At 41.4% G+C, this 26432-nt stretch overlaps 1 protein-coding gene across 1 annotated transcript; it reads right to left on the bottom strand.

The window, feature by feature from the left end:
- Nucleotides 1–3176: 3176 nt before the first annotated feature.
- btaf1 (BTAF1 RNA polymerase II, B-TFIID transcription factor-associated) lies at nucleotides 3177–24390 on the bottom strand. The gene is made up of 38 exons (XM_084375055.1): nucleotides 23963–24390; nucleotides 22726–22849; nucleotides 22341–22455; nucleotides 21195–21338; nucleotides 20153–20352; nucleotides 18515–18648; nucleotides 18202–18328; nucleotides 18043–18111; nucleotides 17806–17895; nucleotides 17629–17724; nucleotides 16898–17074; nucleotides 16491–16631; nucleotides 16227–16351; nucleotides 15626–15746; nucleotides 15355–15459; nucleotides 14987–15136; nucleotides 14137–14279; nucleotides 13836–14010; nucleotides 13509–13712; nucleotides 12707–13127; nucleotides 12397–12581; nucleotides 12148–12304; nucleotides 11645–11754; nucleotides 11174–11375; nucleotides 10901–11049; nucleotides 10605–10757; nucleotides 9936–10057; nucleotides 8451–8618; nucleotides 8150–8227; nucleotides 7925–8054; nucleotides 7675–7816; nucleotides 7423–7553; nucleotides 6972–7094; nucleotides 6580–6732; nucleotides 6162–6373; nucleotides 5881–6040; nucleotides 5354–5524; nucleotides 3177–4862 (listed from the first exon to the last, which is right to left on the bottom strand). Exons 1-38 carry the CDS (start codon nucleotides 23974–23976, stop codon nucleotides 4713–4715), a joined length of 5571 nt encoding a protein of 1856 aa, XP_084231181.1. The 5' UTR covers nucleotides 23977–24390; the 3' UTR covers nucleotides 3177–4712.
- Nucleotides 24391–26432: the final 2042 nt, after the last annotated feature.

The following is a 26432-nucleotide window of genomic DNA, read 5'->3' as shown; positions in this document are numbered from 1 at the left end:
AAAGACGAGTTTGACTTTTTGGGAAAAACTCTTAATCCGTGTTCTTGATAAGAGTTGAAAGAGAAGACTGACATCACTCACATGATTGTACAGTATAACGCTCTATGGCTAGCTTGGAGAGCATTAGCTTAGCATAGCATTAACACCCAGGCAAGATGAGAAGATTGACACCACTCAAAAATATTGCAAAGAATACATAAGGCTATATAGCCAGGAGATTGTTAGCTTAGCCTGGCATTAACACCCCGCCAAGAACTTGACATAAACAAGATAAAATGTGGTCATTTGTCACCTTTAGAGTTGCTGGTAGACACATTTTTGGACACTGCTGGGCTAGGTATCATACAACTTCCAGTCTTTATGCTAAGCTAAGACAATTGGTCATTGTTTGTAGGTCAGTATTTGCAATATTTGAAAGACATGAGATTAGTTTGCACCCTCTATCGGTAGCTTAATTGCTTAAAAGAGTTGGATGAGACGATTGACACCAATCACATGACTGTACAGTCTGTGTAAAGCTATAGCCAGGGGAGTGTTAGCTTAGCCTAGCATTAACACCCCGCCAAGAAGTAGTCCAGCACGTAACCCTGTCATAAAACTGTTTGAACTTTGTGTTTGGATTGGAGAGAGATAATGTGTTAATTTGTGAGCTTTGAGACAGCTAGGCTAACTACCACCCCCTTGCTTCATGTCTTAATGCTAAGCTAAGATAATTGGTCGCTGGCTGTAGCCTCATATTTAATGGACAGATATGAGTGGTATCCACCCTCTTGCTTGCTTTCTTGCCAAGAGTTGGATGAGAAGATGGATACCAGGCTCGTATCTGGCCAATATGAAGCCAGCTTCCAGTTAGCTTAGCATTAAGGCAGGAAACAGGTAAATAGCAAGCCTGACTATGTCCAAATGTAAGAAAATCTAGCTTAGATTCTGAGCTCTAACACCTCGAAAGCTCACCAATGAACACGTATCTCTTTGATTTAATCAAAACAGAAACAGAAGTGTACAACTGACACGTTGTTAGGTTGATTATTTGGAAGTTTAGTCCAAAAAGTCCTTCATATAACCCCTGTAACACTTCAATGTGTCACTTTACGGTTTTGTTTTTGTAGGAATTAAACAAACAACATATAAAATGTTAATTAGTGAGCTGTGAAGGTGCTGGCAGGCAAAAACTGATAGCTTTGTACAGAAAGAAACTAGCTGGCTGCTGTTGTTTTGATGCTAAGTTTAGCATTAAGGCTCCAGCTTCATATTTACTGTGCTGACATGAGAGTGATGTTGATCGTCGAACTCTTAATAAGACAGCAAATCATTTTCCCAAAATCTCAAACAATTATTATTATTTATTTTATTTAGGCTGAAGCTCCATTTTGAAGTGTTTGTGACGTCCCGTGCTCTACTGTCATCATCCAAAAAGAGACTCCAGCGCTCATGTGAGAATGTTATTTCTGGCCGGCCTTTTCTACCAGTTTATACAGCTGATGCTAATAACAACCCCCCTCATGTCTTTTAAATAGTCCCATACTTTGTCAGTGTTATTCACCACCATACCACCAAGTATTTATCCATCTCTTGGCCCTTTTTTTCCCAGTTTTCTCTTTCACTGAACAGAACCATTTATACCTGAACTATAACATAACGTGTATGTGCAAATGAAAAAGATGATGATTTGGATGATGGCAACCATTTTATATATTCCTCTCTATAGATATACGTATGTATTTCATGTAACTAGACTTGGATAGTATCCTGTATATTCACTTCTGCTTCATGGGCGTTCTCTGGGTAGGTAAACACTGTAGGTCTCGTCATGTTGTGATCTCAAAGTAGATGAAAAAAAAAAGATTGGTAGTGTGCTTTTTTCCACAAACATCCCACTACTTTTGAAATGTATTTGTTTTTTCCCCCGTAAGGCATCTGTGCTTTTATTTTCTAGGTTTTTTATTTCCTGACTTGAACACTGGTTCTATCTTGACGAGGCTTTTATGAGATTGTTGACTTGGTCTGAACTTTTTTGCAGTATAACTGTGATTTGAAAACATGGAGCTCAATGCTGCTAATGCTTACTACTGCTTCAGAGTTTGTAGTTCCCACCTTAATTTTTCCTTTTTCTGTACTAATAAGCAAATCTTATTAAACGTAGTTGTATGACGCTGTGAAACCTTGTGGTCTTTGGCATGGCATCCTCTCCCTCTCCGTCATCTCTGTCCCCTGTTAGAAAAGAGCCCATCAGTACTAACTTGCATTCTGCCGTTGGCGACTTACCGTCTTTACATTCACACATCTGTTCGTTCAGTTTAATGGATTCATTCTTCAGACCCGCTGAGGCAGAAAAAACATAATGAACTGGTTCTGTATTTGAAAAAACGATCTCCCCAAAGTCCATTTAGTAGCTGTTCTGAAACTTTCCATCAAATCGCACCATCTTCATCGGCAGTTTGCCAAGTTGTACAGCTTTGGTGGAAGCAAAGTAAGGCCAGAAGAACAGGAATCATGTAAAGACACTGAAATATTTTAAATGATCATTTCAAAAGTGGCGCAATGTTGTTGTTTTTTTAAGTTTAAAAATTCAGAAAGAAAATTCAAGTATTCAATTTAAAATCAAGTCAAATTCTGACCTACAAATTTGAGTAAAAAAAAAAAATATATAAGGCACCAAAATTCAAGATGAGAACTTGCACATCTGGACCACAGATGGTGACCAAACAGACCTATCCTGTCAGATGATACCATCAGTCACATGATCCCAGAAAGATGAGCTCAGATAAACGACCCTGAGACCCTGCATTCTTGACCTAAATAAAACGTTATCTTTAAAAGGTGCACTTTAACTTTTTTTGAAACAACCATTTTGGTTATGTAATCCTTTTTTAACTGTAAGACTTCTAGATGTGCTGGTTTGTTTTTAACCCCACCGTAATTCAAACTCAGAAAGCCAGTTCGCTTTAATGTTTACAACCATTAGGCTTGAAAGTTCATCTAAAATGTTAGTTGCACCTTTAATTGTGAATCTGAAACCTTTAAAAATTGTAAAACTTGAGTTTATTTCTTACATTTCAAAAGAATAATTAAGATCACATATTTCTCAAAGTTCTACATTTGATGGTATTTAGTAATACTGAAATTTTAGCATGAATTACCAAGTAGTAATGACACAATGGAGGTTGATTTATTAAAAAAAAAAAAAAAATTCTTTTGGCTTCTCTTTGCTTCCATAAAATGTCCATTTCAGGACTTCTTGTCCAGGTTGGCTTAAAAGTGTAAATTTAAACATATTTCTTGACCTTGGAGACAGAAGTAGACAAAACAACTGCATCATAAAAGGGTTCATTCAGTTGTCAATGAACTTTAAGGCCAACACAGACAGGAACTCCTTAAACTGCTTTCTGCTGCCGTGTCTGCATCCTTTAATGTTTTGCTTTGCAGTGTGTGGTCATTATAAAGCAGGAAATAATCCTTAAATATGCATTTATGTGTCAGAAGACCAATGTTATCATATTTTAGGTTCAGTCAGGTTCAGTCTTATCTGTGCAAGCACACCATCTACTGGCCATCACTGTACACATGCAAAGAAGAAAGAAGATATTTTGTTCAAAGGTTTGTAGAATTTATTCCAATTCCACGATCATAAAGAAAAAGCAGCAATTACAGAATTATGTACAAGTCTATTACTTTTTTAAAATACTTGTGGCATGTTTCAGGTACCAGTTTCAGCTTGGCCCCATGTTCAGTCTCTGTAATGCTGCTTCAAGTGCAGTGCTTTTCCAGCTCATTGTTACAGCACATTTGGAGGAGCTGGACACGACGCAGACTCTTTATCATCTCACCACAAAGCCTCTCGATGGCCTCGGGTCATGTGAACAGTCTCTCCCTGGGGCGAGTAGAAACCATCGCCATCTGGAGGATGGGGAGCTCAGCAGTCAGCAGTGTGCTATAAAAAGCCAGAACACCGTGTTGACATCCTGTGGTTTCTCCAGCGAGCTCGTCGCTCTCGGCCCGTTTCCCTTTGTTGTACAAAAACATGTTTGTATTTATCAGTCGGAGAGGCGTTGACAGGTGTGGCTGGGTATCGCAGTGCTTTTAAGACCTTGTGACGAGGAGGCGGACCAGATAAGAGGGAGGTGGGACTGGGTAATGGTGTCTGAAGCAGTTAACACTGTATACTCTGGTAATGTAACATGGGAGGAGGGCAGTGGGCTGTAAAAGTAGCACCTGGTGCTGGAACTATAAAGGAGAACTATAATTATGATACACTGTACGCTTGAGAGACGACAGCACTGTACACAGTAGTGGAGCTGCTGTTTACTCATGTAGGTGATGTAAACAAACACCGGACGTGTCTGTTACAGATGGTGCATCATCATCATACCATTATAGTCTCTTAGCAGTTTTGGAGAGGGTTTGTTGAAAAGGAATTATGGGATGTCCGACCATGTTAAACATCAGAAGGAACCATTTTAACACTGTTGCAGCATTAATGTTGGTTTGAAAGCACTAAAAATAGATTCAGTTCTTATTCTGGCTGTGTTTTAGTTATTGCTTTGGGACTGTAACTATCAGCCATCAGTGACTCCTCAGTAATCTTGTGTCAGGTTCGGGCAGATGACTGCAGCAGTAGGGCTCTCCTCAGGCGCTGACCAGGTCCTGCTCGGCCAGCAGATGGAGGCTGTGTGTGAGTGTGTGTCTGGGGTGGGGTGGGGGATCGTACAGTGCTACTGCAGGGAGTGCATGAAGTTATCCAGGTTGTACTCTGTGTCGTACTGCTGCTGGTCCCATAGCTCTCCCAGGCCGTCCAGCACAGACTTCATGGAGGCCTTCCCTGAGGTTGACGGCGACTGCTCGCCCTTCTCACCCTTTTCTCCCTGAAACACATTTATATAAGTGACATTTCAGTCAAACATGACGTACAGTATGTACCACATGCAAGAAGAGGTGTGTATGTTGGGAATGTGAGCCTGCAGTACAAGCACTACCTGGGTTTGTATATCTGATGTTTCCTTTTCAAACAAACTAATTTAGTTATTAGATAATGACCTAAACAACATTCTGAATCATTAAAATGTGTCTGTACCGGTTACTTACTCTGCTCTATTGCTCAGAACTTTATTAAATGATAACACTTTAAACATGAACAACATTAAATTAGTCTTTGGTTCAGACGGAGTAGTATTCTACACAGAGCTGTAATAAACCACATTTTTCTTTTCTTCTCCCTCACATCAGTATCTGCTCTAGGATAAAAATCATGTGATGGTTACTAGAATGACCGTATTACAGTAGTAGCAAACATGGCTTAGCTCCATGTAGGACATTCTTTGGCACGCACTGACATGTTTCCCCTCGTCAGTCTCACCTTGTCCAGAGTGAAGAGGTTGAGGAGCTGGTCTGTGCCCATGCTCTGCAGGCTGGCGTTGTCTTGGCTGATGACAGTGTTGGCGATGCTCATCTTGAATTTCTGCAGACCCATGATCTTCTCCTCCAGTGTGCCTCGTGTGATCAGCCTGTACACGTTCACCACCCGTTTCTGTAGAACAAAGACGACGGGAAATGTTACCAGAGTGTATTAGATGTGTAGGACAGGGCCCCTCTGCCAATTTAATTTCACTTGGTTCATTTTGCATCGCTGGCTTCAGACAAGAGCAGCCGTGTCACACAATCCGAGGCTGTTCAAAGGCCATATTTAATAATGCATAGAGGAAACACTGATGAACAAGTCACATCCTGCGGTGGGAGCCACAGAGGAAGCTTGAAGTCAGCACCATTTTAATAAAACTGGACTTTATCAGTGCAAACGATGATCTACATGTTATTTGGATTTACAGCCTAGGATGTGGTCCATACTGTTTACTGATGTATGGTCAGTGTATGTAACAACAGTACCTGTCCTATCCTGTGGGCACGGTCCATGGCCTGCAGGTCCCTCATGGGATTCCAATCATGTTCCACAAACACCACGGTGTCTGCACCCGTCAGGTTCAGACCCAGACCGCCAACATGGGTGGTCAGCAACAGCACGTCGATGGAGGGGTCATTGTTAAATCTGAGATGGAGAGGACAAACAGAGAGAACGATTCGACTTTGGTGGCAGCTCACACAAAAAGCAGCAAGCAGAATTTTTAAATCAAGGTTTGAACTGGTTGATACTAAATCAATCCACTGACCTGGATACGATGGAGTGGCGCAGGCCCGCCTGCACGCTGCCGTCCAGTCTCAGGTAGGTGACTGATGGCAGTTTGGGTTTCAGCAGGTCATGCTCCACAATGTCCAGCATGCTCTTTAACTGACAGAAAATGAGAACACGATGCTGGGCCACCACTGCCTCGGTGCCCCCCTCTGATCCTCCACCACCACCGAGACCACAGTCCAACAGCAGCTGTAGAACAGAAAACACATCAGAGCTTCAGTTTGAGACAGTGGAGAGGTCCACAGTACACTTTTCACTGGTTCCTTTTTTAAACGCAGCCATATTATTTTCATGAACACTTGATTACACAAACTCCGCATCATTTTGGGTTATGTGAAACGTTATAAACTGAGCAGAAATGATGTGGTGTAGTTGATCTAATAGCCGCCTGTTACCTGTTTGAGAGCGGAGAGTTTGGGCGCGTGCTGAATGTCCCGCAGGCTCGAGTTTTGAGCTGCCAGCTGCTCAGTGATGCGTTTGTACTCTGGATGCTGCGGGGTCAGGACTAAGCTCGGGTGGTTACACAGCTTCCTCAGGTACTGCAGCGCCTGAGAGAATGCAGAAATGAAGGGAAATGTTACTGCATGGTGAGAAGCATCTGTAAAAGATATTGCATTCAGAAAGTATTAATAAATGATTTGATTGCAAACAGCTACACCTCTGCTCTGTGAATCAAAAGTTTTTTTCCAAACCAAACTGCATTCTTTGAAATATTGTTGTAAACGTGGAGTAAGCAATGCTGGTTTCACGGGAGAAAATGTATTCACAGTGTTTTTTTGAGGTTTACCTGGAAGACATGGCCTGTGGCCTTCAGTTTAGGCTTTTCCTCCTCCTCAGTAGAGGCTACAGAGATGCTGTCCTCCACGCTGGCCTTGGCTCGGGACTTTGCAAAGTCTTCATATAACTGAACCTGCAGGTAGTGAGAAAGCAAACCAGGTTGTTACACTGAGGCTGAGCCATTGTTCAGTTGTAGTTCCTATGGAAAACAGTCACATTACTTCTAACCTAGACATGTGTGAGCATCCCACCCATTTATAATGCATAAACTCATATGGAAGGCTTATCATTAGCTTCTTTTGGTCAATAGAAGACAACAAGTTAAATATCCCAGACAATGAACTAATTGCAAGAAAAACGAAAATGCAAAGCTGAGATAATGTCTTCTCAATATTACAGAATAATTGTTAGCCTGTGGGTATTTGACTGCCCACTCGATAACCGTCGAGGGCCACAAGTACCTGCAGAGGACACAGGTTGCAGTAATAGTCCTGAATGATTTTAGGAGGAAGATCCTGGAGGACATCTTCTTTCATTCTCCGGAGAAGGAAGGGTAGCACCTGTCGATGTAATGCCTCCATCGCCAGGACACCTACAGGGAAAATCCAATATTAACCACAGTTAATATCCGGATCTTAATAAGTCTCTTTTAAAAAATTGGATGTTAGAAAAGGTAATAATCCGTTAAAAATCAAAAAAGGGAGCCGTCATACCTGCCTCCTGTTCCCGTGAGGAACTTTTGGCATCACGGCTAGCCAGGATAGGTTTACCATAACGAGCAGCAAACTGGCGTTCTGTTCCGAGGAAGCCCGGCATGAGGAAGTCAAACAACGACCAGAGCTCCAGGACATTGTTCTGGTAGCAGACAGAATGAGAAAATATTCATGCTCTGACAAGTAAAAGATAAGGAGAGAAGTACATTTCAACGGCCAAATCTATTTGACAGCAAAGAGGGCATCTCACCTGAATGGGTGTTCCTGACAAGATGACTCGGAAGTTGGCAGCCAACTGCTTAATGGCTTTGGAAAGTTTGGTCTTCCCGTTCTTGATGACGTGACCCTCATCAAGGATACAGTAGTTAAATTTTATATTTCTAAAAAATGAAAACAACAAGGTCAAAAAACATTAAAAAACTGAGCAGCTACCTCCAAAACAAAAAGCCGGATTATTACACTTAGTGATACTCACCTAAAAAAGTCGATGTCATTCCGTACAACATCGTAAGAGGCGACTATGAGATTGTGTTTTTTCACTTGGTGTTGCAACCTGGAAAAGTAAACGTTTGTTTAGCTTCTGTTGTAAATGAGACAGGCCGAGTATGTTTGTATTGTATACAAACATTCATCATAAAATAATGAATCCAAACAAACATTGAAAAATGCTCAACGGCCTTGTGCTGCTGTACTTAATCAGTTTAGGATGAGAACATAAATCATTCTCGGTGTTGCTGACAGACTTTTCCTCTTGCATTAAGTCTGACTAAGCTTACCGCATTCGTTCTGTAGGGGGCCCAGTGTAGTGCAGTGGGTTGAGGTACTCTTTGGTGCAGAACTTGCCGACTTCATCCACCCAGTGGCCGGTCAGCGTGGGAGGACACACCACCAGAGAGGGCATGGGGCTGCAGTCTGCGGCCTTAGTCTTGGCATATTCCTGTGCCCTGAACAGACATCAAACACACAGACGGATGAGTCAAGTTTACTGACAGAACTTCAAACACCAGAAGAGTGTTTTAAAGAACAAGAGCAATGAGATCAAACACCAGCATCAAGACTGGGACAAAACAGGGGTTTTACTGAAGCTGTCAAACCCTGCTGTAGTCATAAATTAACCTTTTCATATTTATGATTATTTACCAACTAAGCTTAACAATACGATTTTTATGTGTAACTCAGCCTCAATGACAAATTACATCTGTTGACTTGCAGTGGTATTTTTTCGTTTTTTTTTTTTTTTTAAGGGTGTGAATCTCTCCCATATAAGATGATTCGATAAGCATCTAGATGCATGGGTTACCATACGATTCAGGTATGATATATTTGGTGCAATTCAATTACATTTGTTTAATGTGGTCATTGATTTTTCATTATAAATTAAAATAAGCAGTTTCTATTAAAGTGGCATTACTTGGATCTCTACAGACCTCACAAAGAACAGACTTTTGTCCAATTTTCCATCTTTCTTATAAAACCCAAATGTCTTCCACATGTTAGATGTAATGGTGCACTGTGAACCGTGTCAGCGTTGTCAGACGTGTTGTTGTTTATCCCTCGCAAGTGTGGATCTAATGGGTCTGAACTAATGGAGGTGCTAACGTAACTCTTGTAAAAGTAATGCAAGAGTCTCGGCTCTGGACTTTAAACTTAAAGACTTGGCGATGCTTTGCAGAATAGTTAGCAGCTAAGCTTCAGTCAACCAATTAATAACTTTAAAATCAGGCCATTGTCTGATTCACAGTACATTTCTATCGATGCAGGGATAAACACATCATTTACTCGCATCCTCAAATAAAAAATAAAAAATTATGAATCATATCAGTGAATCCTTACAGCCCTTGTATTCTTTATGTACAAAACAGTTCATATTAATCATGTAGACAACTGACAAGAAGAGGAGATATGGATTCTGTCTGCATTACCAATTATTTACATTACCTTTAAAAATAGAGAGAACAAGCCTGAAGCTTAATATTATGAAAAAGTAGTCTAATCTTTTCTGTGATTTAGAAGTAGTAGGATAACAATAATAATATCTGACACTGATTACATACACTAGCATATGAACGACTGGTAAAATGATATTCAATGTGTACATATATTTTATTATTCACTTCTAAATCTTTTTACAAGTCATATGGATTGTAAAGTTGTCATGGAGAGAATAATCATTTGAGGGATGTTGCTTCTGAATAGAGCTGACGCTGTAGAACTGAAAGTCAAACAACAGTAACAGTAATAGAGCTGCTTGGACTCAGTACCTGAGGTAGTTATCTCCTGCCAGAATACAGATTGACTGCAGCGTCTTGCCGAGACCCATGTCATCACACAGGATCCCATGCAGCTTGTATTTGTTCAGGAAGGACAGCCAGTTCACTCCATCCTGCAAGATGACACAAAGACACACACACTGAAAATACTAACACAAAAATCTGCTCACTAAAATAAACATAAAACCAGCTAATGCACTGTGACTGCAGTTGGTTTCAGAGAGACATTTTCCCCTCAGTCGGTACAGTGGCTGAGGACAAACAGTAGTAACAGTGGTAGCAGCCTGTAAACTAGATTTCTGCACTGCTCCATTAAAGAGATGGATAGCTGGTTCTCAGCAGAGCTGCCTGACGGTACACTTCTAAAAAAAAAAAAAAAAAAGGAGCCAGCACACATATCTCATTCTCCATTCAACAGCTTTAAATTTACTCTGAAGAAAACTATTTGTTGTCAGTGTCTATTTTTACAGCCTGTTGTTTTTTAAAGCAAAAAACATCACGCCTGAACCTAGCAGAAAAACAATCAGACTCAAGGTGAAGAGGCAGAAGTATTCAAGGAGGCTGAAGTATTCATGGAGTAAAAACACAGGCTGGCCACCCTTCATCTGCTGCTTTAGGAGGTATCGCAAGGCGCACTGGACCTTTAAACCTGTCACACACCTGCTGGTACTTCCTGAGCTCAGCCTTGATGGGCACTGGGATCTTGTAGTTCTCCAGTTTTCTGCCATCTAGTAGTTGCTCCAGGAAGTGGCGCTCTCTAGCCTTCTGACGAATCAGGTCAGCAGACATGGCTGGAGGGTCTGGTATGCCTGCCTGGTAGACATTTAAAAGCATTTAAAAACACTGGATAATCACATTGTGTCATCACTGTTTTAGCACCAGAGTGATCTCATTATTTTACAGGGACCCTTAACTGCATCAAAACTACATTTAGCCTTCTGTTTGTGTGCTCCTACCTCTAAGGGCAACAGGCGGATGAGTGTCGCAAAGCACTGTGTGGCCATGAAACGAATGCTATCACTGGGGTCACTCATACGGCCCAGCACCGGTACAACCAGCAGTACAATGTAGGGTACGATATCCACATCCAGCTGCTCCATGACACCTGCAGGGATGGCAGTCAAGGACACTACTGTACAGGTATAACACAGCGACAATTACAAAGTCGATGCTTTAATCCTCAACAACTTCTCCACACTGTTTTCACCCAAGCGGTTTGTGAAGGATACAGGCTAAAGCCTCGATGGCACCCTCCTGTTTGGTGCAGTCTTCAATAGCAGCTAACCAGGGGAGAACACACTCTAGGAAACTGTTCATAGTCTCCAGCATGGCTATCTTACTGAGCACGCCCACACAGCGGGCTGCCATGTGACGCACCGCTGTGTACGGGTGCTGCAGGCAGGTGAACAAATAGGGAAGGTGCTCCAGCAGCTAGAGAACATCAAACAGAGGAGACACATACAATAATATTTATTCATTCTAATAGTCGTTCAAGATGTTTTTATGAACTGGTCCTGGAAATCATTTTGCCAGTTACTCTGGTAAATGAACTTTTTGAGACAGACCCTTTGACGATCCAAGGAACAACATTTATCTATAAAAGGCTTCTTATGATGCCACAGAATTCAAATCAGTGATAAGACTTCTGAAAATGGTGGTAGGAAAACACAGTAGGAGTCTTAATGGATCAGGAGTCTTACCAAAGGTTTAAGTTCAGCGGCCATGGCTCCAGCCATGACTTCCAGCACTTGTAGAGAGTTAACCAGTTCCTGAGCTGCACCGTCTCCCCTCTCCAGCTGAGCCTGCCTATCTAGAACACACAAGAGACACAGGGTGATTCAGAGTACTGAACCATGTCATCCTTCATTATCTTGAAATGAAGTGTATTGAATTGATTGACTGACTGACTGAGAAATGATGCAACCTCTTTCATGAGTGATCATAGATACATTGAGTGAAAAGTGCTATGAGTCATCCTGAGACAACTACAACTTCAAACTGAATTTTGCATCTGTATTGCTACGGTTTGCTGTATTCAAGTCCATTTAAGGCTGAAGTACCTGGTGGCACATTTGACCTGTTTACACAACACCCTAACAACAGTATGGGTAGTAGTTACAGTTATGAGGCCAAAAATAAGTGAAGAAATCGCTGTAACTAATCTATATAGTATAAAAAAATGTGATCAACCAAATCAACATACCAATGCATTGATTTTCAGTCACCACTGCTCTCAGTGGTCCCACTGTGTTCTCCCAGAGGTATGGCAGAGACTTGGTGAGATCTGCACCAAAGTGCCTGGCAACAGTTGTTAGGGAGAACTCTGCCCCTCGCCTCTGGATCAGAAATGGCTTCTTGCTCTAAAATCAGATCAGACAAAGATAGGTAAACACAAACTGTTGTCGTTACGATTTAGATGTAAGGAAAATGTACTTGAGTAAGTCCTCTGTACCTCATCATTATCAGTGCTGATGGTGCTGCCAGGAGGAAGCTCTGTGCTGGGGGTCTTTGGGGCTTTAGGGGCCGGCCCCCTCTTACTGGTGATGGCAAACGCTGCCCTTTGGTGACGGTACAGGGTAATGATGCCTCTGGTTTTGTTTACCATGTGATGCATGCCGTCTTTCTCCAACCCTGGGCCTAATGGCATGAGAAGGAGAGAAAAATTCTCAATATCAAGCAAACACTTCTTCAGTATTGATACATGGTTAATGAATGGCAGTTGTTGTACTTTTTATTCTACAAATACAGAAATCCTGAGTAACCTTTGGCATTTTCCTGTGTTGGGGGTACAGGACAAGCAGATGAGGGTGTGGCGGCTGAATCGACGCAGGATGAGGCACAGAGGTTTTTGATGATCTTGGGGTTGGGGCACGGCAAGCGTCCCGCACACTGCTGCAGCAGCTTAGCTATAAAAGAAGCAGCGTATCCTTGGATCAGGGTGTTCTCCTCCCGCTTGATGGCCTCCATCAGAGGCCTGACTAGTGGGTTGAGCTTGTCAGGAAGCACCTGCAGGTTAATGACGGCGCAGGCTGTGAACATGTGGACGCGCAGATGCAGCTGCTGCCATTCTGCACTGGTTTCCATCACTGTCGATTGAGCCTGCTGTCGTTTACCGTCCAGTGCCTGCCACTGTTTGGACTTCACGTTCAGACCGGCCGTGGATTCTGTAAAGATGGTGGTTACCTAGGGAACAAGTAGGGGGGGGTAGATTTTGAGTGACTGGAAAAGGAGCCATCTGTTACACAGTGCAACATCCATTGACCTTTGAAACTGAGAATCAGCTGGGCACCAAATCATTTACAACGCTGTCAGTTGAGCAAATAAACATCCGGGAAAATGAAAAAACGATCTGCTACTAAAACTAAAGTATCCAAAAAGCTTGAAATGAGCCTAATAAGCAAATAATAATTTAGATCAGTTTACACAGTAACAGTCTATGGGTTCACACAACTGTTCAGAAATCATGTACAGTTGGTTTCAGGGGTGACATCCCATTTTATCAATTAAAGCAAGTGGTTAAAAGGTTTTGGCTGAGTGTGCATGTGTGTGTGTTGCTGGACCTACCAGTTCATTGGCTTGATCAATTGTGAAAACACTACAATTGAGGCGGTCTTGCAGGTCTATGTTGGAATCAGCTAGCAGAGCAATGAGCTGCTTGCACTCATTCTGCATGCGTGTGAAGGGGATGGCGATCTCATCATAGTACAACTGCTCTGACAGAATGGCCAGAAGGCGAGGCTGCACCATGGATGATACTACCTGACAATCCTGAAACAGATTGGAAAAGTAAATTATTCATCCTGTAAATGCCAGATTACACTACATCAGAATCATTTCTAATATGTATTGTTTTCCCAATAAAAATAAGCTAATTGTGTCTGAGCTTCTTACCTTCTGCACTGCAGCCCACTCACAAAGCACCATAGCCACAGCTATGCGCTGCAGGGCAGACTTGGAGTTGAGGTGGAAGAGCAACAGCTGGCCTAAAGACTCAGCTGGTCGGATCTCCTGAGATGCAGCATTGAGCTGAGGGTCACAGATACACCTACACAAAGCCCCCAGCAATCTGCAATACAGAGATACAAACAGAGCAGGGAAACGCTGTCAGAGCTGTGAACATATTAATCTGACATTTGTGAACAAGTTTTGTGGCAATTTTGGATTTCTTTCCAGTGCAACAATCAAATCTTACTTGGCAGCCATGAGGCGGGCACGAACCACGACGTAGTCCCTTGTCGCTGGGTCGTCTGTCACCGTCTCTGCACCTGCAATGTACTCCTGGACTGTCTCCTTCACCTGATTGGTCCCTTGACGTGCCTTTGCGCCGGCCTTATCCTGTTGCATCAATAAAACATTAATTATCGCAGTACATGGTAACTAAAATGACAAAATCAGCACATTTGTCTCTGCTTCTAATACACGTTGAATCAATCTGGTGGATGAAACATAAGGCTGTACCCACTCATAACTTGCAGTCACTTGACCTCAGCGTTCAGCCACATTTCATTAAACAAGCTGGTTATCAAGTCACGCATTGGGTTGAACTTCTCTGCTGTATACCAATTTCCTCCTCCAGACTGTTCAGGTTGTTAAACATACAGGACATTGCTTTCAGAGTCTTCTGTTACCCTCACCTTGTCTGCTAGTCTGTCGCCTAGCAACCTCTGTGAGGTTCATTGTTTTGTGTGACGTCTTTAAGTCCCTACATTATATGCATGAATTTGTAGATACGATTTGCAACACAAACACACTACCATGCCATACCAACCTATTTAGATATTTTGTTAGATCAGATGTGTTGCATGCTATATAACATGTTGCCATTTATTTATTGGTAAAAAAACTGACCTGAGATTAGTTTTCCCAAATCTTAAATGTAAAATATTCATTTCGCTGGCTAAATTTCCTACCAACAAGCAGATACTGTTCTTTGAATGAAGCATCCGTTTTCATTGAAGAGAAAAACACTACACAGCTAAGAATGGAACAATATAAAAATAATTATTCTTCAGTCTTATTTAGCTATGAATAAAGTGTACAACCTTAGAGCGGGCCTTCACTTCCAGCAGCATGTTCAGGTCTATGGGAATGTGTGAGGCCTGCATCATGAGACAGAGCCAGGCTCCCATCCATGGACAGCTGGCTGCTACCACATACTGCTGGGGGGCCTGAGACAGCAGCTCCATCCACACCTGCAAACCGTGACACAGTAACAAATCAAGGCAAAATCCAAAAAGCTCATTTGGATTCAAGGAGAGACAAGTCAGCCATATCCCAGTACAAAACCGTATAAACCTTAGGATGGGAATTGGACAAATTGTGGCAGTTTACTTCTAATAATCAACCTTAGGCTGTCTTAGCAATTTTAATGATGAGATTTAAAATGAGTAGTTTGGGTCATACAACAAACCTTTTGGACCAGTTCAAGGATTTCCTCATTGCTCTCCAGTATGCAGGACTGAAAGATGTGCCGGAGCATATCTTGTAGGATGGGGTTGATCCACAGTGCACAGCTCTGAAGAATGACAAACATGAAACAGTGCCTTATTGGGCGTGCAGCACATTAGTCAGCACTGAAATTGTGGACTTAAAATGTATTGCATTTGTATTGTTAAACCCTGTGTGTACAAACATTGACAGGTAAATTACAAGAATATCCAACTGCTCTCTGTCAGATTTACCTCTTCAGCTTTAGACAGAAGTGTGAAAAGCGTCTCCAGTGCTGCCCGTCTTACTGATGATATGGTGTGTCTCAAGAACGGCCACACCCGAGGGACCAGGACTGTTAATGACTGCTGCATGCTACAGTGGACAAGAAAGTGAGTCAATATAAATACAGTCAGGAAAAGGTCACGTAAGAGTACAACAAGCTGAATATAATAATACCTTATGAAGTAGGTATACATTAACATCTGCCTACACTTACAGTGTCAGTACTCATCTAAAATTGTCTGCTTGTAGCAAGTTTGCCAAGTGGTGGTGTGCACTGCGTGCTTTTATGTAAATCAATTCAAATGTTGTTCAACCAACCTCTTGGCACAATGCTGGTATTTTAGTACACACACAACCGCAGACAACTTGCCTGCCTTCAGCTTATGACAATAGAGGAGCCAAATACTTGTTGCTTTTCCTTTGCCTGCCCTTTGGCACACATACTGTTGTTCAACAACGTTATCAAATGAGACGCATTAAAACAATCAGAGCTGAGTGTCCCTTTAGAGTCGGTCATCATTATGATTTTGAGGAAGTAGTATATATCGTGTGAACATCCCTGAGACTGACCTGCACTGTCGGACCTGCGGATAGGTGAGCAGTGAGGACAGCAATGTCATGATGCTGTTGGTGGAAGCAGTGAGGTCATCAAGGTCCAAAAGAGCATCCCATAGTGTGTTCACAATAAAGGGTACCTGAGAAACAGAGAACTGTGTGTGTAAACAACTACACTAAGAGGACAATGTGAGAAATAAGTGGCAACAGGTGGCAGACTTCATCACAAACTAAAACTAAACAAGGATAATGTTAAGACACTGCTATTGCCTCTCTGACCTTATTAGGCAGTAGTTGTACCAAGCCTTCCACCACAGGGATGAGGGCTGAGGCTGCCACGGCCCTGACATCATCATCTAGGTCCTGTAGGCCTATGGTGATGGCAGGAAGCACCCGGGGAAGTAAAGCTGAGATCAGGTCCTGAGACAGAGATACAGAGAGAAAAACAGATACATAATGATCAGCATTTATGTATATACCATATGTGTGGGTATTCGATCACAAATAATGACCTTTACAGTGACATCTCTCCACATGCAGCACATATATTTAGTGACCAAAAGAATCTTTTCCTCTTTCCACCCCCACAATTTATATTCACAAACATATGGTGCTCAAATCAAGTACATTATAGAGTCCTGCTGTGCTTACTTAAGAGCTCATCATATACACAGAACAGGTGTTACCTGTCGGACTGCCAGGGCATATTTGATCCCGAGAAGGCCTCCATGACGGGCCTCCCACTGGTCTTCTTTTAGCAGCTTCAGCAGGACGTCTACTGTCATGGAAACACCAGTTTCATTCATGTGGCGAAGGGCCACACCAAGTGTCTGGGCACACGTCTCCCTGACAGGAGCCACCACCTGGTAGAGCAAAAAGGTGCAAAAACACAGGAAAAACTAAATGACTCACGCCTTCACACCAACACAAGGTCAATTCATGACTAGTTCCTCTGCTCTGGTTGAACTTCGGCTGTGTTTATTCTGTCACACCTTTCATGTGGCAAGAAGTAAAGCAAATGTTTCACAAGGAAATGTAACACACAAACCTCTGAGGAGAGGATAAACAAGTAGATTCCTTCTTTCTTAATGTCATTTTTCACCTTACCGATGTTCTACAGTGTTTCCACAGTGATGAGGAGGAATAAAACTACAATGCCACTTCATTTATAGTAGAACGGCTGTACTATGCATCACAATAGTACAGACAATTGTTAGAGTTAGGAGAGGTAAACACTTGCTACACAAATACATTGTAGGATGCTATAAATAATGTCAGAGACAATTCCTGCAAATATAAAGACAACTGAGACACTGAACATTGAAGATGTTACAAGGCCAATTATATACTTCCTTAATAAATAAAAAAAAGTAAATCAGGATGATTAAAAAAAAAAACCAAAAAAACGGAATCCTACCTCATCAGATACAAAATCTCCAAAGCGGTCCAGAGCAAAGACACAGAGCAATCGGATGACTAGATCCTCTATCCACTCCTGATGCTGTCGCAACATCTAAAAACAGACGTCAAGACAGTTTGTGTCATGTTTATTTCTCACTGAAATATTAAACAGAGGACAGGGGTTATGTCATACCTGTTCTGCAGTACTTCCCACCAGCTTCCCGCCCCCAGCACCATGGGACTTGATGATTTCTCTAAGACCTGTGCCAGCACCATGACGAATCTGTAAACAAACACATGCAGTCTAAATGTACTTGCTCACATTAGTCATATAAAATTGTGTTAAAAGAAGTTGTATGTAAGCACTTATTTGCAGCTCACCATCAACTAAAATTAAGTATCATGGGACTTAAAAATGCTTTGTTTTTACCTCCCATGAAGGATTGAACAGGTCATTGCAGAGCTCCTCACAGAAGCTCTCCAGAGGCCACTCTTGTATCTAAAAGACAAAGCAATGAGAAATCAGCTGCCTCATCAACGAATGCAATTTATAGACATCAATGAGTCATTGAATTGATTGATACTTTACCTCCTCTGAAAGACTGGAGTTATCTGGAACGTTGTCAATTAAGACTTTATGTTCAGTCGGTTGGTCAATAACTACGTTGGTGGTTTTCCTTCGCTTCTCTTCAGGTTCTCCCTCAAAACTGTCATTACTAAAGGGTGGAGAGAGATCACAAAGTGAATCATTTTATCATTACAACCCATCAAACAAAAACCCTTGAATATGTAGGATTTTAATTGAAAGAACCACTGTTATGATTTCTAGTTGGGTAAAAATAATAGCCATAATTAAACTGGGCATGCTACAGGTACACAGTATATATATATAATTATCTTACCTCTTTTCATTTGGATCAACGTCTCTTGATCTTTGTTTGGCCACTAGCTTGGCCATCCTCTTAGCCTTATTCTTCTGACGATTGCTCATGCCTGGCCGGAACTCTGAGTCAATCAACTCAGCCGCCTGAATGGGCTGAAAACAAAGCACAGGATTTCATTATTATCTTTTATGTTTAACTGAAAACATACATCAGATTTAAACCAGGTCAAAATAAACATTAATTCTGTGTATGCATCACAAATTTCCAACTGCTGTATCCGGCTTTAAGCAAATCTGATCTCCTACTCCAAATCAACAGTGGTTCTTCTGGGTTATCTGCATTCTCCTTGTGTATTCATGCACAAGTCCTGTTCATTGTTTTATACTGTGTAGGAATTTCTGCAGCAACAGGCCATCAGTGAACTCCATACTGTTGGTTCAACCATAGCAACCAAGGCAACAAACATTGAGGCGTTTATCATTTCTGGCATGTCTGACATCTTGAATATGGATCGGGGGAACTACAAAAAGGCTTTTAGGAAATTGTATTCCCACAGTGACTTCTCTTCCTCCTACTAACATGAATGTGTGCAGCACCTCATAGTAGATAAAAGGCACACAGGCCCAAGAAGGTGTAAAGATCAGACAGCATGATCAAAGACTGAAACTGGTAACACAGGAAACACCATGGTTCATGAGAGACAAAGAAAGAAAATGATTCACAAAAGGATCATAAGACTGAATCTGTGTGAATTTGATAACAGGATATCTGTTCAGAAAGTGTTAAGACAAGATTTTCTGCTGCAATGCAAAAGGGTTTACAAAAACAACACAGTACAAGTCGTATTTGTGACTAGGCACTGCACAACAGCCTCCGTCATTGTGAGACAAGTTATAGCCTGCCTTCCTTTGCCTCATTAAACTCAGCTAGGCAAGTCATCCTCCAGTCAAAAATATCTTTTTCATCTTGTTCCTACAGTTAAACATTTACAAATACAGATGCATGACAACCTAAGAGGAAACATGTAAATGACTGAGTGGAGAAACATGGCAAATGCAGGTGCTTTCATACAGGAAACAAGGGGTCACTGAATGGTTTCATGAGAAAGAAAAACATGTGAATCATTTGAAGACCTAGGAGAGAATGGGGAGAGTTCAAGCCACAAGAAAGTGTTTTTCCTTTAAATGTTCTTTCATCTGTAGTTCGGATGCCAATTCTGGTTCAATATTCAGCAGACACAACTGTGATGTGGAAACTTGAAGCAGTCTAATACACATACACTGAGAATGGACTTCTGAAGTAGGTGGCATCTTGTGTACAGCCATTAAACTTTGGGAAAAAATAACTAAATATTCTGGAATTTTCTAACAAGGGAGAAAGAATAGGTGCCATTTTAATGTGTTAATCGTACTTTTTTCCCTGTAAAAACCATGTTTGAGGGGATTTTTACACCCAAATATCTCACAATAGTGCATCACTCAACTGCTGACATAAACAGCTGCACACTTCCTGCCTCACACTGCACCCATTTTTCAACTTTATATAGTTCATCCAAGGCTACAACTGGCAGTAAGAGCCTAGTTGAAGCAAAGGTCACAAAGTACTCATGCTCAAAAGTCTGTTGAATCAAAGCAAAGAGGCTAAAATGAGACCCACCACGTGGTTGCGGGAGCTGGAGCCAGCTGTGGCTTTGCTTCCATGGGCTCGAAGCCCGCTGGTTTGGCAGGTATAGTCGAGGTCCTCATCGTTGAACAGCTCCTCTGTGTCCATGCCGATAGCAGCACCCATGTCCAGACCCAGCTTCTTCTGAAGAAGCTTTCTCTGGCGGGCCAGACGTTCCTTTGGGTCCATATCACCTGTCAACAAATGACAGGATGCCAGGGGAAAATTTTAGAAACATAGCCTAGAGAACAAGTACAGGTGTGTGAGGAATACTGATAATGTGCATGTGAAAAGGTGTCATTTTGGAGCTCAATACAGCCGGGAGGCAAAAATGATAAATACTGGAACAGTATTATAAATAGCTTTGAAACTTGCTAAATTTAGCTTCAACAGTACAGGGAACCTTGAATGAGAAGTGAAATCAGATCACAGAGAAGCAAGGACTGGTACAACAACTGAATACAGGAACACACAAACTGGCAGGAAGTTCAAATTCAAATGACCACCAAAAGATAATGATGAGCGGCTTTCCCTATTCAAACTGTATTCAAATTCATGGATAAGTAGCCACGTTGGTGATGTGGCAGTTGTGTTTGCATCAGGATCAACCTGGTGTCAGTGTTTGCGTTTCATTAATCCAGTCTGAGTCATACGTTCCTATAAGCGTGTGATTTTAGGAATAAGGAATATATTTAGTGTGTAAAGTTTGAAATCAAAAGTCATGACAGAATCCATTTCCTCAAGGAAAAACTAACAGGTTGGAAAGTACAGAGTCAAACTCTCCCAAGTAGCTCAAAAATAGAAATGCTCAAACACAAAGGCTGTCCAGTGGTCAGTGTCCCAAAAGACTGGCCATTAACCAAGACCATCCTATTCTTATATTCCTGGTTTAATGAGTCACACCTTTACTTTCCACAGGTTATAATCTACACAAAGCATCAACACAATGTAACAATGTAATCTGTTCCCGGTGTGCCCGTGGGTGTGTAAGAAAGTGAAGATTATTGTCAAGAAAAGAAAAAGAATCACTACAAACCAGTTTTGTCATCCTGCAGCTCAAACTCTGCCCCAGCAGATCCCAGCAGAGAGGCCCCGTGTTTGAGTAGGCGGGAGATGTCAAAGTGGTAGAAAGTTAGCCGGTCACAAGAGGAGTCCTCCGGAGACAAGTCTTCACAAGACTCTACAAGAAACAAATAGACAAGTTTCATAACTGCATATTAGTACCACCAACTACTTATTGAATATGAGGTCACTCTGCACTAATGCCTTTCATCATGAACACGCTTTTGTTTTCCACCTAAGAAAACTGGGCTTGCACAACAGATGAGTCTGAGGTCTTACATTGTTATGTGAAGAGGAACAAAGTAAGCTTGTCTAAATCAGTGACGCATGCCTTCACAGATATTCTCCCTTTCATTTTGTACGAAGATCACACAATACAGGTGCTGTCATTAGCCTATATTAATGAATGTTTATCTTTTAATTAGCGGTCTCAATGTGGCAGCCCAGAAAAACACCAAGGTAAGCGTTGATTATTAGAAAGCATTTACAAGCCATGATTAAAATGACCATTTCATTATCCTACAGTCAAGTGACAAACACATAATGCATCTAATTTGTGTGTTTGGCTACACTGAAATACAGAAAGTGACCATGGCAAGTATAATGTGTTAGAACAGGTGCATTCTTTCAATACATGTAATGACTGCGACATGAAATTTTAAGGGGAGAGAGCAATAACCACCTCTCTATTGTTTAGGTGTCTCATTGTACAATGATCTTTTTTTTTACCCACAATGATCAGAAAATAGATGGACCGCCTATAAGATCATCTTTGTTGTTCATTACCAACAGAGTGCATTACGTGTTTGACCAGTAAAACCTGCTTTGCTTCAAAATTAGGGCGGATCTTTCATATTTTGCCTATGTCCTTGTCAGATCCATTAATTGCCAGGTAAAAACAGCTTACACAACAGACACACTGATTACACATATTGAAACTAAACACAAGGTAAACATTAGTGCTCTGAGCCTTTCCATAAACAGTGAGGCTTAACAATGTTGGAGATCATTTAACAAAAACAACTACAGATGCAGCGTTTAATGTGGCACATTCCCTCAGCTTCATATCATTCAGATTAGACTGACCGACATATTTTAATGACCAAACCTAAAAGCTCACCTTCTTTTGGCTTGGGCGTCGGGTTCCACTCAGGAATATTCTTCACAATAGCTTCGACAGCTTGGCCTGCTGCTATACGAGTGTCCCAGTTAGGACTCCTTAGGTAGGTCAAGACCTTGTAATTGAAAGAAAATAGATTTAATTTACTACACATACAACTGCCTGTCCTATAAAGAGAAGGAGAGAGTGAAGTAAAATGGCCAACATAAAACGCTATCGGTGCTCTTGCTTTTTTCCATTTGTCACGACGTCAAGGAAGTTTGTTATGGTTGTAAGATCAGACGGAATCGCATACAAGATTCAATCTAGCGAGCGAGATTTACACTGTTATACACTATCAGTGTTTCAAATATTTGAGTGTTTGTACAAAGCTATCAAAAAATACCTTTGCGAGGAGGTTGGTGAGTTCATGCGGGTGGAGTTTGACCACTTCTCCAAGTTGCTGAGCTGCTGCTTTCCTGGTTACTGGTGTTGTTCCGGTGTCAAGCAGGATAAACAAACGATCAAGTCTAAAGAAAGGTTACAAAAAAAGCACAAGAAGGTCAACAGAAACATTGCAGACCATGCACAAGACAACAGACGACATCTAGTCCCATTTTTCGACAACATCTAACATTTAGCTTTAAACCACATGAGCAGACCAGAATATATTAGCTAATCTTTGAGTTTATTAAGATGATATTTGTATTTTGTCATTTTCACTGAACTGAAAAATGGTCTCACAATTTCACTCATTGTGTCAAATGCTCTCAAGGCAACACACGTTTGTTTGCAAGGAAAAATCTTTTACTATAATTTGTTTGGCTTAGCACCAGGGTAACCTGTAGTGATCCTGGTCTTTCCCTGAGGTCATTAGCAGTCTATTAATAAAGTGAAGTAGATTAGAGATGTACAGGGCGTGAGCCCAGGTACCACTAATACTTAAGCTGAACTGCTGAGGAGTCTCCTTTACTATGCAAAGATGGGACCACTGACACCACGTGGGGTTATCATAACAACATATCACTATGGACCACATTAACTTCAATACACATCAAAACAATGACAGCAATATTACCATCAGTGGTGCATTTGCATTTTAAAGTGACGTTAAAGAAGACCACGACTTTAGCATCAAGGACAGGCTGCAAATACTTCAATTTGACAGGCTTGTATGCATGTCTGTATGTCTGTATAACTAATGTCCCTGTCCGGGTTACACAAATGAATATAAGTCAACACAGGCAGTCAAAGGAGGCATCTCGTGTTTGCAAACATGGCTTTCCTCACACAACTTCACAACGTTGATGTTGGTTAACGTTAATCTTTAATTAACGACAAAGCATCAGCAGAGGGCTGTGAAACCCTTAACATGTGAAATTAATTTCAAATGACATCACCATCAGTCCAAACTGAGTTATGAGGCCACTAAGTTCCCGGCCTGCAGAGCTGCGCCACTATTAGTGAGTAAAGTTACACTATAACGTTACACTGTGTTAGCTAGCTAGCTGGCTGGCTAACGTTAGTCGGCCGTCGCCATGCCATTCTTTGCCGAATCAAAAGCTAGCAGGTGGTAGCAGGTTAGCTAGCTAGCTAGCTAATTGTTTAAGAATATCGAAAAGATAAAACCGACTACGTCTTACCTTGATACAGCCATGACCAATTATTATATGGCCTCTCAAGTCCCACATTCAACAGGCAACCAGTAGTCTGACACGTTTCCCTTTCTGCTGTTTAACGTTCCCAATGAGGCAGATCAGTCAGTAGCTAGTTAGCAGCTACCGCTAGCTAGCCGAGGCCCAGGCTGTGTGCTTCCGACCACCCCAACTCTTGTCTACCGAGGAGAGCGAGTTCACCACCAATTCATGGCTTCAAAGTTGTCCCTCTTGTCTCTTCGGTATCTTCTCTCACCAAATGTCGCCGGGTACCGTACGCATATCAATCTATAGCTCGAGTTACCCCTCAGAACTCTCCGCGGATAAATATTTTAACCTAACAAGATGTAAAGAGTTATTTTGTTGCACGTTGAGGGCAACCCAGAAGACTGTTTTTATACGAGGAGCCATCTTGCATTTATTCCTTCCTCCATAGCAGGCGGAGGCTGATTGGCTAGAAGCATCGGGGAGAGCCAATCAAAATGCACGTTAAAAGGGGAAGCGAATGGAGAGGAAAAAAAAAAAAAGAGAAACGAGCATTACATTTTTTTTCCTCCATAATGTTTGATGGGCAACAGAGTTGCATCCTACGTGGCTGTAGTTTATCTAAAAAATAAAACACTCACCACTGATGGATTTACGTGCGTGTTTGCATACTTTGCATGTGCAATCCACATATTATTTAACCAGCAATTACTGAATTTGCCTGTAACATCACACTATCAAACACTTTTAACATTCATCCTGATGTTTTCACACATTTTCACTCCAGATGTTTTTGGATTATCTGATGCTGCTTTTCAGTTTAAGGTGCAGAGGAGCCCTGAGCTGACCATGGTCCTGAAAAGCCAAAGGTTAACCTCCTCGGTGTCAAACAGAGAAACCTTTGCAGCAGCCTTGAGTTGAGACACACGGTGTTGTAGCGAACACCACAAGTGGCATTCAGCAAAGGTCAATCATGCCGAGTGTGTCAGATAGCTATTGTTAATGTGGTATTAAGTAGGATTAACCAGCGGGGCAAGTATGTAGACAATTCAGTTGAAATATTTGCAATACAATTGAAATTTGTATTTGTTCATCTGCAGAAACGTGACTGTTAGTACACCCATCAGACACACTTACACACACATTTTCATCTGTTTTTCAATCACATCATATATACTTGATTTATATTCTCTGATAGGTAACATAGTGCATAAAATTTGAGTGCATTTTAAAAAACAGAACTAGACACATGCACGTAAAAAAACAAAAAACATTTTCTAACACTTACTCAGCATATGAATATTCACATTTTATTGATTGTCGTCATGCCAACGTTTACTGAATGTTTATTTTGCTACTGACCTCTTGACAACATCAAACCTCTTTGCATCAGCGCAGCAGCAAGTTGCATGCTTTTGACAGGCAACAGGAGCAAAACAAGAAACACTATGGGGACTGTTTCCAGAGTTAGCTGTGTGTGTGAGCGGTTTTTCTCATACTGAATTTTCAGCACATGACTTCACGGATGACCTTTCTCAGTCTGACCTCATAATATTTTTAATGGTCTTTTAAATTGGGAGACTTTCATCACACGGCCTTTATTTCTTTCTCATAAGTTTAAGTATCCTGGAGGAAGAGTTCTATTTTTCTGCCATAAATGTGATGGCTGAGTATTACAAGTGCAGTCTGACCTCTATTATTTGAAGGTTTATTCTTTATCTCTCAGCAATGTGACTCAGAAATGAATTAAAAACCATGAGCGCCTTTCCAATACTGCCTATGTGTTCTTGAAGCGCTGACTTTCATATAAATCAGGTATTTGCTTTATTCACAGCTCAAGGTTGAGCATGCTTGACAACTGCAGATTTCAGGTCTGCATGATATCCTTTATTATCCTTCATATTAATGAAAAAAACAAAGAAAACCACGCAAAAATCTGCAGCGGTCACACAAGGAAAAAGCACTGCAGGCATGGGATTAACTCCATATTCTATAGTGGATGAGCAGCAAAGGAGAAACTTGACTTAAAGACAGAGTTGCATCCAATGTCTTGTACATCGTGGTGCACAGAGCGGCTGCACAGAATTTGAATTTGAAATGATTTTATCACGTAATGAGCATCCTGTCCGTTTTCAGAATTTTGGTTATGAAACATTGTTATGCAATGTCTAAAATAAGCACAGGGCAGCGCAGTTTGGAGTGCTATGTGTGCTCACATACAGATTCCAGTAAGCCTGTTTTATCTCTTCGGGGCTATGCGATGTATACAATCTGATTAGGTTACAATGCAAAGTGAAAGACATCTGGACTATAGTGTTATTGAAAGCTCAATATCTTATGTAGAAATAGATAGAATTGACATTTTGTATATTTTATTCATTTTGTTTATATTTAAAACCAACAAAATCACTGGAATCCATGACGCTTATGTGAATTAAATGTATATTTTGCATTTTCACTCTGGCCTGACTGC

The sequence above is a fragment of the Pagrus pagrus genome (assembly GCF_965226575.1).
Source record: "Pagrus pagrus genome assembly, chromosome: 15".
Taxonomy (NCBI): domain Eukaryota; kingdom Metazoa; phylum Chordata; class Actinopteri; order Spariformes; family Sparidae; genus Pagrus; species Pagrus pagrus.
This window is presented reverse-complemented; position numbering and strand designations above follow the sequence as displayed.